The sequence below is a fragment of the Peromyscus leucopus genome, chromosome 15 (genome assembly GCF_004664715.2).
Source record: "Peromyscus leucopus breed LL Stock chromosome 15, UCI_PerLeu_2.1, whole genome shotgun sequence".
NCBI lineage: Eukaryota > Metazoa > Chordata > Mammalia > Rodentia > Cricetidae > Peromyscus > Peromyscus leucopus.
The window spans coordinates 53,885,071-53,897,819 of NC_051076.1; the positions used below are offsets into that span (position 1 = coordinate 53,885,071).

The window sequence follows — 12,749 nt, forward strand, 5'->3', positions numbered from 1 at the left end:
ACATCGACAAGCGAAAGCGCAATTGGCTTCTCCTATTACCTGAAATTAGAGTGGTTCATACAGAGTGAGCATCTAATAATCCACACATCAGAAATCATGAAAATATCGATAGCATTGAAGAGTTGGAAATTAGTGTTTTGTCTTTTATTTGTTTGATTAGCACCAGACAGTCTCCACCAGGTCTCGCTCAGTCATTTTTAAGCACCACTGCAGTAGACTAGAATCTTCTATGTCATTGGCTCAAACACAAATGGCTGACTTTGATTCAGTATGTATCCGCTTCTCCACATCGAGGTCTCACAAGTACTCAGGATTCAATGTTGCTCTCACAGTATGCGCCACTATATAGCGTATATTGTTTATAATCTTTGAGACGATATATGTCGAAATGACACTGAAAGTAAGTCACCACTTTGGGCAGGCACTCTGAGCAATGAATGTAATTGGTTGACTAAGTTTTGGAAGTCAGCACGAGCAATAAAATGTTGTAGGAGGAAGTACAAAGAACTGTTTTTTATTTTCTCGTACTTGGATTTTGTTACCCTAACGACGCCAGCTGCTTCTCTTGTTTTTGTCATGAATTCTGCACAGGTCTTCTTCTATCGTTTCTCTATTACTCTTCTTTTTTTGCTTCTTTTTCCTCAATTATCAAAACACAATTGACTTAAAATAACCCTACAGAGTTTCAGAGCATGTATATATCCCAATTAGCACATGACATTATTCTTCTAGTTAGATTAGATAGGAGGATTTGCTCCTGGCACTAATAATTGTCTCGTGCAGCTTATCTCACCCAAGACCAAGCATTAGATCTCTAGAGGTGTGTTCCAGAAACACACATAGATGCAGCGCAACGAGAACTGAATAGATGCAATTTATTGCCAATATGTATTTACCACATGTGAGATCTATACGCAACACCCCATGCCACCACACATATTCCACTCGAACTATTTTCTACACTACAATAGTCGTAAATCCCAAATAAAATCAATTGTGTTAACATTTATATTTAAAAAGCTGTGCCCCAAATATTAGCACATAACAATGAGCTACATTAACTAGATGTGCATATTTGGAAATCATGTAAACGATAGCCTCATTCGCTTTTTATACCTCTCGCAGACAATCCATTTGTGTGTCTCTGACAGCCATAATTATAGATGATGAGAACACCTTACTCACTGTTGCCTGCACCTGAACCGGGGAACTAACTTGTCAAACAGTGTTGATTATGCACCTCTGGTGTGGGACCAGCTAGAGGACCATGTCAGGTGCTGCATAAAGTGACTGGCCGTAGAGTATAGTAGGAGTTAGGCATTCAAAAGAAAAAATGAATAGGAAGTCCTATTAAGATCTTTTGACCACTGCAGTTACTCTCATAAAATAGTATGTTGAGATATATGCCCAAATTAATCAGCAAAAAATGCACAGATTAAATACTGCTTTCAAACATGCCTCGCGCTGGCCCAAGCAGCTAACTCTCCCATGACTAATTGAAATGCCACAGGACGGCAGCTCACCCCATAGTCACACGATATCTGCGATATGTCATACCTAGAAACGACTATTATCAACCGAGTACACTCATCTGTCTTTGCTTCCAAAGAGCCCTGGTGTGTGAAAACCAAATCTCTACGAGTCAATTCCCCGGGAGAGGCATTTTCCAGCCTTTTATCATGTTCCTGATACTTTCTGTAAGTAGAGCATACCAATTTTCTCACCATACCCACACGATGGATCGTGCGTCCCGCTGAGTATTGCGCAGAGAGTTCACTTCAGATCTTATATGAGAAGTTGTCATCTTGTTGTATGGTCAGATGTAGGATAGTAGGTGCCTGCAACCCACTTAGGAGAAACAGATACTCTCGTCACTCTATCTCTCAAGCTCAGCTTTAGCGTCACTTGTTCAGACCTATAATAACCACTATTCTTATATCAATCTAAAACTCATACTTTTAATTATTGACTTCGCCGGTTCACTCCTTACTTCTAGTGATTGTATAAACATAAGATTCTGAAGATGGAGCCCTCCATAAAGTGACCATGAATCGAGCACATACTCTTCACGGTTTTCGATGGACGGCGCTGACAGTTCAGACCTTTTGTCTATGTATTGTAGTAACCAAATGAATTTCGAAGAGTAGCAGAAAGTGTGTATCTTTAACTTTATTTACATTTATGCAATTTATTTAATATTGATACACCGTTGATGAATCAGAAAGATTTACCAGCGGGAACTTGTATTCAAATTCCATTCTGTTTCACAGTGTGCCACTGTAGATGTTTGCTATAATAACAATGTCTGACGTTTCCATAGGCATTTTTGCCCCCTCAAAAAAGTCCTTGAAAATCATCATGTTTGAGGCTGATACATGCCACAGTCTTTTTTTTTAAAGCCTCCATCCATACGTTGTGATGCTTCATTCTTATTTTAAATTATTAACCTAACAGGTTAAAATAGCTACATTTACAATGTATTGTAAAGGCTATCTAAAGTTCATCTGTATTGTAGAATGGCTTCATTATGTTACTTTATGTTAATATAGTATTCTAATGTGAGAATGCTTTTTAACTCACTGCCTAGATATTGTTCAAGAATAAAACATACTTTTGTTATAGTTAAAGTTATAGATCAGCATGCTCCCCCACCCCACTCTGCCTCCCACCAGGCCTCTTGTTCCGAGAATTCTCCTACTCTCCACCCCATAGATCAGCTTGTTTAGTTTCTGTGTATAGAGGGTCATGCACCTGCTTAATTATTCACATAAAAATTAAATATATGATTGAATTTTTAGGGTCAGCGTTTGGAGTCTTGCGATAGGAGTGTGTGAGAGATGATAGAGAGAGGCGCAACTTTGAGCACTGTTCATTCCTCCTTCCAACCTACGCACGAGATGAGCAGATATGAAACTTCAGGTATCAGGCCTACGCGGGGTGCATGAGCTGTGAAACACACCAGATGTATTCACGACACCACTTCACTAGGTCCTTTGAGTCTTCTCTACTTACCGATTCTATTGAGACTGGTATACATTCCACGTTTGTCGGCCATACGTGTTTGAGCATTGAGATAAGACAATATATGACGATCTGGTTAGAACCGCGACACTGTAAGCATTATGGTACTATCCTCTGTAATCTCAGCAATTTACATAGGTAAATGTGCGTGTTAGGCGACCAGTCCATGTAATAGGACTTTCCGGCCATGAAGCGCTGCCATGTAATCAATGAAACCCTGAGTTGAACTCCCTAGACTCCACTTCAAAAAAGCCTATAGAGTATTTTGTCATGACTGGGGCTTATAATTCCGAGTACACTATGTTATGACCGTTCTATGATATTAAGAATCAAAGAGGTTGGGAGTGTAGACTGCATATTTTTGCCATATTTCACAATTAGATAGACATCATTGGAGAACCCCAGGAAGATTGACTAAGCCCCCACAGATGTGTTGCATTTTCATTGGCCTTTAATTAATTGATCAAAATTCGGATAATCTAAAGCAGTTGAGAGCATGCCTATGTATCTATCCAATGTATACCTTTCTTGTGGAATCGAGTGCGCAACCATAAAAGAAAAGCCTATGCGAGTCCATCGGTGGATAAACAACGAGAAATGCATTGGCTTCTTAATTTAGTAGTCTGCCATTGAGCAGAACTTGTATGTAATTCAAAAAAAAAATACAGCAAATAATGAAAGAAAAACATTCAAGTAGTTCTGAGAAAAAAAAAAAGCAAAAACAAAGAGAAGAAATAGAATGAGGATGTGCTTTGGGTCTCCCCCGTGTGAAAACGTAAAGTATATCGCTTGACGGTTCTCTTAGTCATATGTGGTGTGCACAGCAATGAGAACTTATACACACTACATATTTCGTGCCAACTCACCACAACATGATAAACCTGTGAAGAACCCCAGAATAACAAATGTTTCTATGCGTGATATGATCCTACTTGAGTGATTGTAAGAAACGATGCCGGCATTGCTTGACAACGCATAAAACACGAAGACCTAAGCTGGAAATCGTATGATAAGGAGGCATCTCTGCAAAAGCATGAACAGCTAGCCATGAAAGGCATGCGTTGACACGCGAGCAGCGAAACAGTTCAAGTCTTTATCAAATCGTACTCTATGAGAGAAAGATATTTTGTCCTATATTAAGATACTTATTAAAGACTACCTAGAGTTAGTATTTGATGTATTTATAGTGAGTGGACGAATGGCTTTAATTTTTTCCGATCTGAGTACATTAATAGATTGTGTCGAGTCCCGCATTCAAACTAGCGCAACACTGAATACCTAGTCGATACACTGGAAGAGTTCTCAATCAGAGAACGGCAGTCGTGTCGTCGCTTGCGTTTCATCTGTACATGAGCAATAAGTTACTCTCTGATTCGATTTCATTCCATCAATTCTTCTCGCCTACCGCTCCCCACATCTTCAGTTAATTGACTGACTTTGTAGTGAGTTTGGTTGTTTGAGATCTACTTTCTTATCTTCTTTTTATATGTCCTCGTGTGTCATGTCATGATTCTTTCTGAGAACATTCTTCTATTGTAGAACCTGACTGACATGATAACTCGAGTGAGAACTTAGAATCTTGTACACCATAGTAGAATTACCCGTCGAATTTGCAGAAGGTTCGACCTCATGTCAAAGCATAGGCATGCAGTGTTAGAGCGCCTATCAATTGTGCGAGCTCTTAGTCTCTCTTGCGCTTTTCTTCTACCACTTTCTCATGACCATACTTCTCCATTTTCCATCTTCCGTCTCTGTCTCTCGTCCCATGAGGCCTCCTCCTTTGTGAAACGTGTTTTTTATTGAATTCACGTATCAGCGGTCTTGCTAGCTCTTTCATGTTCTGAGAGTTCTGAAAGAGTGTGCTAGAGAACTCAAGACACTGCAAGGCTTCTTACGGACCTTTCGCTCTTGACTAGAATCTTCACTCATACGCACCTGATTTTGCTTGAGTTAGAGCGAAAAATTAGTCCCTCTCCAGATTGGCTCGCTCCCCTACAGCACCTCATTCTCCAACTGTCGATGCGAGCAGGTCTGGAAGAGAAGGACGCTACGGTCTTCTCCTCACTTATTCTCTGTTTGCTAGGTTTTACACACTGTCACAGACCTCCATCATACTATCTACCTCCGTAACCCCAACTCAGTGCCATCTGCATCAAATAATCCTCTTAGAGAGCATTTCGACACAGCATCTATCTCTAAGTGGATAAGCTTGGATATGCAATGATATTTAGAGCACATGGGTACAGCTGAGCAGAAACCGAGAGTGTTGCGGATGAGGATCGCCAGAAAGAGCACAGCATCCAGGAGCAGTGTGGGAAAGAGTTTAGCTCATAGCGTTTGCGGCTCTGATCCTAAAGCGGTCAGAACGCCACTTGCGGCTTCCCCGAGATTGGGCGCTCCTTCCAGTTCTGCTGTTTGGCCTGACGCGACTTGCGGTTCTTTCTTCCTGTACCGTTGCACAGGGTGTGGTGACTCGAGTTACCACACAAATAGAGCGCCATCTTGACGGAAGGGGAGAGGCCTAACTCCAGTTCTGTGCCCGGAGTTTGACGGTCCACCAAAGCTAGATGCGTACAACACTCTTTTGTTCACCTTAATCATAATTCTAGCCATGGCTACTCTCGTTTTTGGCCATAGAGGTCACCATAGTCGCTTCATCCGTGTCCAAGAGTGATACACACTCCGCTGCGTTTCTCCTCACTTGAGGACTGGTCCGTGAAGAAACTAATGCTCTGTAGACATAGCTATGTTCACGAATTGACGAGTACAAAACAGAAAGTCTAGACGTCGTAGTCCAGGTGATCGCCCTGCCCCTCTTACGAGCATGCCCACAAATCATTGCAGCCGCTAATCTTCTTGATACCCAAGTATCGCCCCATTCAAGCCGCGTGTCATGAGGGCCTGACCGATGAAAAATTACCAATGATACTTTAGTCCGAATCTCCTTACCTGTCGGTGTATCACAAGACAACCCTATTGTCCTCAACGCTCCTTTGTGTCCCGCTGTCCTCCCTTCCTGCTGTCTTTGCACTTCTTCTGTTGAACCAAGGAGCATCCTCTACGATGTCTCTCCTTGAGCCACCTTTCTAGTCTCCCTGTTTATACTCATTATTTACAGTAAAAGTACATTTCCAGCGACTTCTCAGAGTATCTGAGGCAGTGTTCGGAATGTTCACTGGCCACAGTTTCTCTTTTGTGCAAACAGGAAACCGCCCTAATCTCAATAACTGCCCCTGACGGGTTACAGACGTGTAAGGGGATGTGGGGAGGATCAGTGCCTCGTAAACTCATCAGCGCGTTGACAGATCCATATGTAGCTCTGTTGCGTGTAGCATGGCGACTTCGTTATCATATACGTGCGTCTCTCACACCACATTGAGTGCGAGTCTCTAGCATCCACATGCTCAGAATGCGAATAAATTTGCCTGTGTAGAGATCAGGAGTTACTGAGTGGTTTGTCTATAATTCTTTATAACAAAAATGAAATGTGCAACCCACAAGCCATCGCATCGTCTACCCTTAATGTTTCCTGAACACCTGCTTCAGAGATCCTGATGCTTCCCCTCTCTTTCTTCTCGTCCGCCATTCTCGGTGATATAACGCGCACCTACGATAGATCATTCATAGACATACCCTGCACAAAGAGGCTCCGCAGGCCTCCTCACCGTCCCCTTATTGCCAAACCAGCCGAAAGAGGTGGCTTTATGGACTTGTCTCCTCTATTTACGAGAGTATATTGTGGTCACTATTACCTCTCTGTGGCTTTGCTGACCAGTACAGCCAGGCAACTGGACACCCCCACATCTGGCCAGTGACCCAGCTACCCATAATCTTTCCTTCACTCCTAATATATGATAGTATCTCCACAAGCCTCGAATAGCTCTTGTCGTTTACATGGTAACTCTTCCTCTTTTTCACGAGTAGTGCCTGAAGGAACCCACACTGACTCTCATACCCCCACGAGAGCATTATCCGCAAGAGATGATTCCGTGTGCTGTCCTGTCTTGTTGATATTAGCTCAAGTCTCTTCTTCAGACCCACATCCAATGTGCACTGTCTTGGTTGGCAATGGTCCTTTGTATCTCTTTTCTAGATTATGCTGTATAAAAAAAATTGCGGATAATTCAATATTTGAGTTGTCGTTACTCCTGTGCCTCCCCTCCAGCTGTTCATCAGTGTCCACGCTTGAGCCCTATAAGTACTCTGTGTAACAAGGAGACCGACAGCGATTCGTAATTGTTTTTTCGAGACCGCTTCCCAATGGTGATGGCTGTTTGTTCTCGAGGTGCCTGACGAGGGAGTGTAGATGATGACATCGATGGGAGACAGAGCCTGGAACTAGGACGACAGGCACCGCAATGGAAGTGCTCTGCTTCTCGTGTCGTCCCGCCTTGGATCCTTGGACCTGCCGACTCTCCACTGCCGCATGGAAGCAACAGTGTGATGAAATACCTCTCCGTTCTTCTAAGACTGCAGCAGCATCTTGTCACACTTTCTCTCTCGGGGCGCTCCCAGACACGCGGCTCCTTGCCTTTCTGTCTCCTCCGTGTTCTCCTTACCATCCTCAGCTCTATGAGCTTAAGTAGACAGGCACTTTTGACCAATACGAGTAGTCTAACCTCAGCAAACACAGTCTCGTCTTCCAACTGAGACTGCCTAGCGAGCCCAGATGCTAAATTCACAGAGCTGTGCTAAGGGAAACCCAGGCCAGGGGTATGTGTGTTTGGGCCTTCCCCAAGCAACAACCATTCCTTCCCACATATGTCCTTTTGTAGAAAAATGATGAAGACATATTTGTCTAGTCTTCCTTATACCCATCATCTGCAGAACCATCCTGAGGAACGCACACCCTGTCCAGGTCGATGTCGACTATCCCATTTCATAGACAAGCACTCTGCTGAGCCTCAGATGCCTCGCACCAGACCCAGATTTGAGGAACCGGGTGGAGGGAGGCCCAAGGGCTTGCCTCTGTTCTCTGCCTCTAGGAACCTGGGCAGGAGGTTTCCCCAGGAGGCTCTGCTCCTGGATAGAGCCCAGAGCCCAGAGTCTGTGACTGGGGCTTCCTCGCCAGTGTCCTCTCAGTAAAGACTAAAGTTATAGAAGCTGTTCTCTGCGTCTGATCTTGGCCCATCCATCTAAAGCCTGGCTGGAGGCAGAGAGGAGCACAGAGGAGTTAGATCTCCGACCCAGCCCAAGGAAATCAGGTGCAGCATCGATTGTAGCCCTCTCCACGATGTACGGACTATCTCAGGTGGACACTGACTGCTTCCCCTCCCTCTGGACTTGATGGATTGAATGGAACTGACCTGGGAGGGACTCATATTGCTTGGGAGCGCTGAGCTCTCCAGCCTGGCTTTTGAGAAGGCTGCAAGGAACCCAGGGAGGCCTCCTAAGCTGCTCTTCAGCGAGAGGCCAAGGCTTGACCCATCCTCCCACGGGACAGGGTGGCAGAAAGTGGGGCTCTTTGGCAGCAGAGAGGCTTGAGGCTAGACTCAAGGCCTCACCAGAAGTGGGGCAGTGGGGAAAATGCTTAGATTTCTACTCTCTAAATCTTAATTTTCTTCCTTTTAAAATGAGAGAGTTGGAATGGATTCCTCTGTATTTTTAGTTGCAGAATTGAAACCCAAACCCCAAACATTGGCTGGTGGTAATGGTGCATTACCTTGCCCTGAGGAGGCTGAGATACAGGCTCACTGAGTTCAAAGGCAGGTTGGGCTATATATCAAGACTATCTTAAAAAAACCAAGGCCTGGGGCTGGAGATGTGGATCAGAGGTTAAGAGCACATGCTGCTCTTGCAGAGGACCCAGGTTCAATTCCCAGCACTCACCTGGTAGTTCACAAACACCCTTAACTCCAGTTAACAACATCCTCTCCTGGTCTCCTTGGGTACCAGGCATATACATGGTGCACATACATACATATAGGCAAAGCGTTCATATACATTTAAAAAATTCATTAGCAGAGTACTTACTTAGCATGTACCAGGCCCTGGGTTCAATCCCCACATGAGGAAAAACAAAACAAAAACTCACCTTATGCGGAAATGTGAACACATAAAACTGATGGAGGACATTTTTTTACAGGGTGCAGAGGGTGGGTGAGCTGCAGGCCCTGCCTCACTCATCTGTACAAGTAACCCCAAGGCACTGGATTCACAGGAAGAGCCTTTTGGAGAACACTGGGTGGGAGTTGACTCTGCTACTTGCCCCCTGGGTCTCTGAAATTCATGGTTTCTGTTCCCAGATGCTTTTCTGGCAAGAAGACTCACTCAGTGAGAGAGATTCTGAGTACGTTCTTTGTATGTGAGTTGGGGGAGGGTTGCTGAGGACCAGACTTCCAGTGGACACCTGTTTGCACGTTGGACTCACCCTGGAGCTTGAAAATTAATGAAGCCATGCCTTTTACAACAGGCAGCCCCAGAGGCTCAAGTGGATTGTGCTGTGGCCTGAGAATTTCTTAGGTGATTCTAATGTGCGTGTAGGGCTGAGAGCAAAGGGTTAAGTCCACTGTGCCTCACCAGGCACAGCTCTGGTTAGGAAGAGCGCACAAACGCACTGGCCTGGAGTGGGCCTTGGAGCCTGTTTCTAATGTTGCCATTAATGTGATTTGAAACTCTGGGGAAATCACCTCCCCTCTCTCAGCCTCCATTGCCTCACCCTGGAGAATAAAGGGTTGCTTCCTTCTGACTCTCTTTCTACCCCTTCTGACCCAACTGTGCTTCCACGCAGTATCGCTGGGAAGTGAGTCTGGGGACAGTAGGGAAGCGGGTCGGGCCCATCACCAGTGGCCAGGCTGTACTCCAGCTTACTGGGGATTGATTCATGAAATCCAGACTGTCTGGCCCAGCTTGAGTTGTTGGGGAGAGACGCTGAGCATCCTGACACTGGAAGGGAGAAGCGTCAGTGTAGCCACAGAGGTACTCCAGATTCTGTGCTGAGGTTCAACGTGGAGACTCTAAAGATCTTCCTAGGGCCAGTGAGATGTCTCAGTGAGCAAGGCACCTGCCACCTCCAGGATCCATGTGGTGGAGGAAAAAAAACAACTCCTGTGACTTTTCTTCTGGCCTCTATGTGTACGTACATACGTACACACACACACACACACACACACACACACACACACACAAAGATCTTTCTAGATCTCATGGTCTAGGATCCAGCAGAAAGAAAGGTGTGAGTAGGAGGTGACGTCATTGTAGGTGCATTGGGGGTGCTCCTTGGAGGTGCAGCTCACCTGTGCAGGGACAAGATGTAGCTTTGGGGACCCTGGAGAGAGTATGAGCAGCTGTGACCACTGCTTACCCAACCACAGTTTCCCACGTATCCTTGGTCCATGTAGGAGTCATGAGTAGCGAGGCAGCTGGTGGAGGTCAGGGTAAAGAGGTGCTCACAGCTTAGGAGGAGTGGGGGGACAGCGGTACCCACAGCAGGCAGTGAGGAACTCTTTCTTCTAGCTCCCTCACCTCGTGCTCAGAGCAGAGGTTTTTCAGGTCCTCAAGGAGCTCCAGAGCTCTGGCTGTGGAGCCATCCTCAGGCCCGGTGTCTGGGCCCCAGCTCCAGGAGAGCAGCCATGTCAGGTGGCCATTTCCCCGGCTGTCTTGTTATTTCGTTCTGTGTGGTTGTGTGAGATTGCGTTACGAGCGCTATCACTGAGGGAAGTGTTTGTGGTGTTGGAGATCAAACCCAAAGTCTCACACATGCTAGGCAAGAGCTTACGACTTGAGCTGCATCTCATCTACCATCACTGTTGTTATTGTTTCCATCATCATCATCACCATCATCATCATCATCATCACCATCATCATCATCATCAACATATCATCATCATCACCATCATCATCATCATCACTGGGGTGGATGCTAGGACATGCTAGGCAAGTCCTCTGCCAATGAGGTATACCACCAGCCCTTCAGAGCAAAGTCATATATATATGTATATATGTCTTCTGTAAGTCTCTTCCCTTGAATAAGGAGGGAACTGAGGCTCGGAGAGGGCAAGTGATTTCCTTAAGTCAACCAGTAAGTCGTAGAACTGAGATCAGATAGTAATAGCAGTAATTGATTATAATGGCTAGGGTGCTATGAGTTCTGTCTGTATGGAAGACATTGCTATAAAGTGGGTATTCTGCAGGGACCATTTTATTCGATCCATGTAACCAGCAAACAAAGACTTGGTTGTCACAAGTTCAAGGATGGAGCCCTGGAGTTTAAGCACTTACATGGTCTCACAGCTGAAGAAGGGCAGAGCTTAGGATGGGGATCCAGGCTATGTCACTTCAGGGCTTGGACACGAGACATTATACTTTTACGTCAGTTGGGCAGACCCAAATTTAAGTTCCGTCCATGAAGCAAGGCACTGTCTTTAGAAAAGTCTCCTTGATGCTTTATCAGCCTGCACAGGAGGAACAGGAGGGTAAGAGAACTCCAGCATCAGAGTGTGCACAAGGGGACCGGGCCCTCCAGCTTCTCAGAGCCTTGGGCTCTGCCCCACCTGCAGCCTGGCTCTCCTCCCAAGATGTCTTCCTCCAGCGGCAGGTGGACCCTGATCCCAGGGGTCGCGAAGCCCGCCTTTGTTCTCTCTTTGGCTTTGCTTCGTGGGATGCTCCTCTCACACCGCCTCACACCAGCCCTGGCCCCTGCAGCCTGGCGGCGGTGTGCTTCGTTTTCCCATGAAGGGCTTTTCTGCATCCCTAAGAGGAGGTCAGCAGTGAGAACAGGTGTGAGTGGCCAGGGTAGCCGCACCGGAGGCACCGATAGCCAGCAGCCTCACTCATAGGCCCTTGGGCATTTTTCTGGCTCTCCTCTCTCCTGTTCTGTGAGAGATGCTGTGCAGTGGAACATGTTCAGACTGGATTCTAACCCTCTGGGGCCCCGATCCAGCCCTATCACTGTGTGTCCTTCAACACAGATAACAATAGCCCCATAAGGTGGAGCTAAAACCTAAAGGTGGGCACCCTTGAAGGCCCAAGGGCCACTTCTGGCCCATTAACTGTTAGATCAGACAATAGGCCGCTTCTCCTGAAGTCTGACATCACCTGAGCGGTCTTGGTTCAGTTTCCTGCTCTGAGCCAATATACGTTGGTGATACGTTTATAAAAGGGAAGTCTGGAGTCCTCAGTGTGGGCAGCTCACTGAGCACACAGTAGGTGCTCACTTTCCAGTGCATCCTGGGAGCCCAGCCAGCTACTGAGGCAGACTCATGGCTCCTCGTGTGACGAAATGCTTAGGGCAGCCTGGGAGGGAGGGCTCAGTTCCTTGGCCTGTGTTAGTGGTCAGCTGCATCCTTCCTTTCTGCTCTCTACCTATCCCTGAAGTTTTCTTGTGCCTTCCTTCTCTCATGTCTGGATCTGGAGTCTGGAGATGAAAAATGCCCACGGGCCAGGGACGATGGTTCAGTTTGGTAAAGGTCAAGGACTTGGTTAAATCCCCGGAGTCCCCAGGCTGTGGTACACCCTTGAGCTAGTAACCCCAGCTCTGGGGAGTCAGAAACAAGTGAAACCCTGGGGCTTTCTAGCTGGCCAGCTTAGCCTACGGGGGAGCTCTAGGCCAGTGGGAGACCGGCTCGGAAAACAAGGTGGGACAGCTCCTGAGGAACGACATCTGAAGTTGTCCTCTAGCCTCCACATGCGTAAGCACCCATGCACTTGAACACACACACACACACACACACACTCTGGTGATAGCTGCTGTCTAAAGGCCTCCTTTGTATTTCTTTTTCTTAATGTCT

At 46.2% G+C, this 12,749-nt stretch overlaps 1 protein-coding gene across 1 annotated transcript in view; it reads left to right on the forward strand.

Annotated features, from left to right (window-relative positions):
* Window positions 1–12,749, forward strand: part of Lgr6 (leucine rich repeat containing G protein-coupled receptor 6) — a 126,518-nt gene that overhangs the window by 30,319 nt on the left and 83,450 nt on the right. Inside the window, 2 exon segments of the mRNA XM_028876636.2 lie at window positions 8,433–8,465; window positions 10,747–10,777. Coding sequence (XP_028732469.1) covers window positions 8,433–8,465; window positions 10,747–10,777 — 64 coding nt within the window.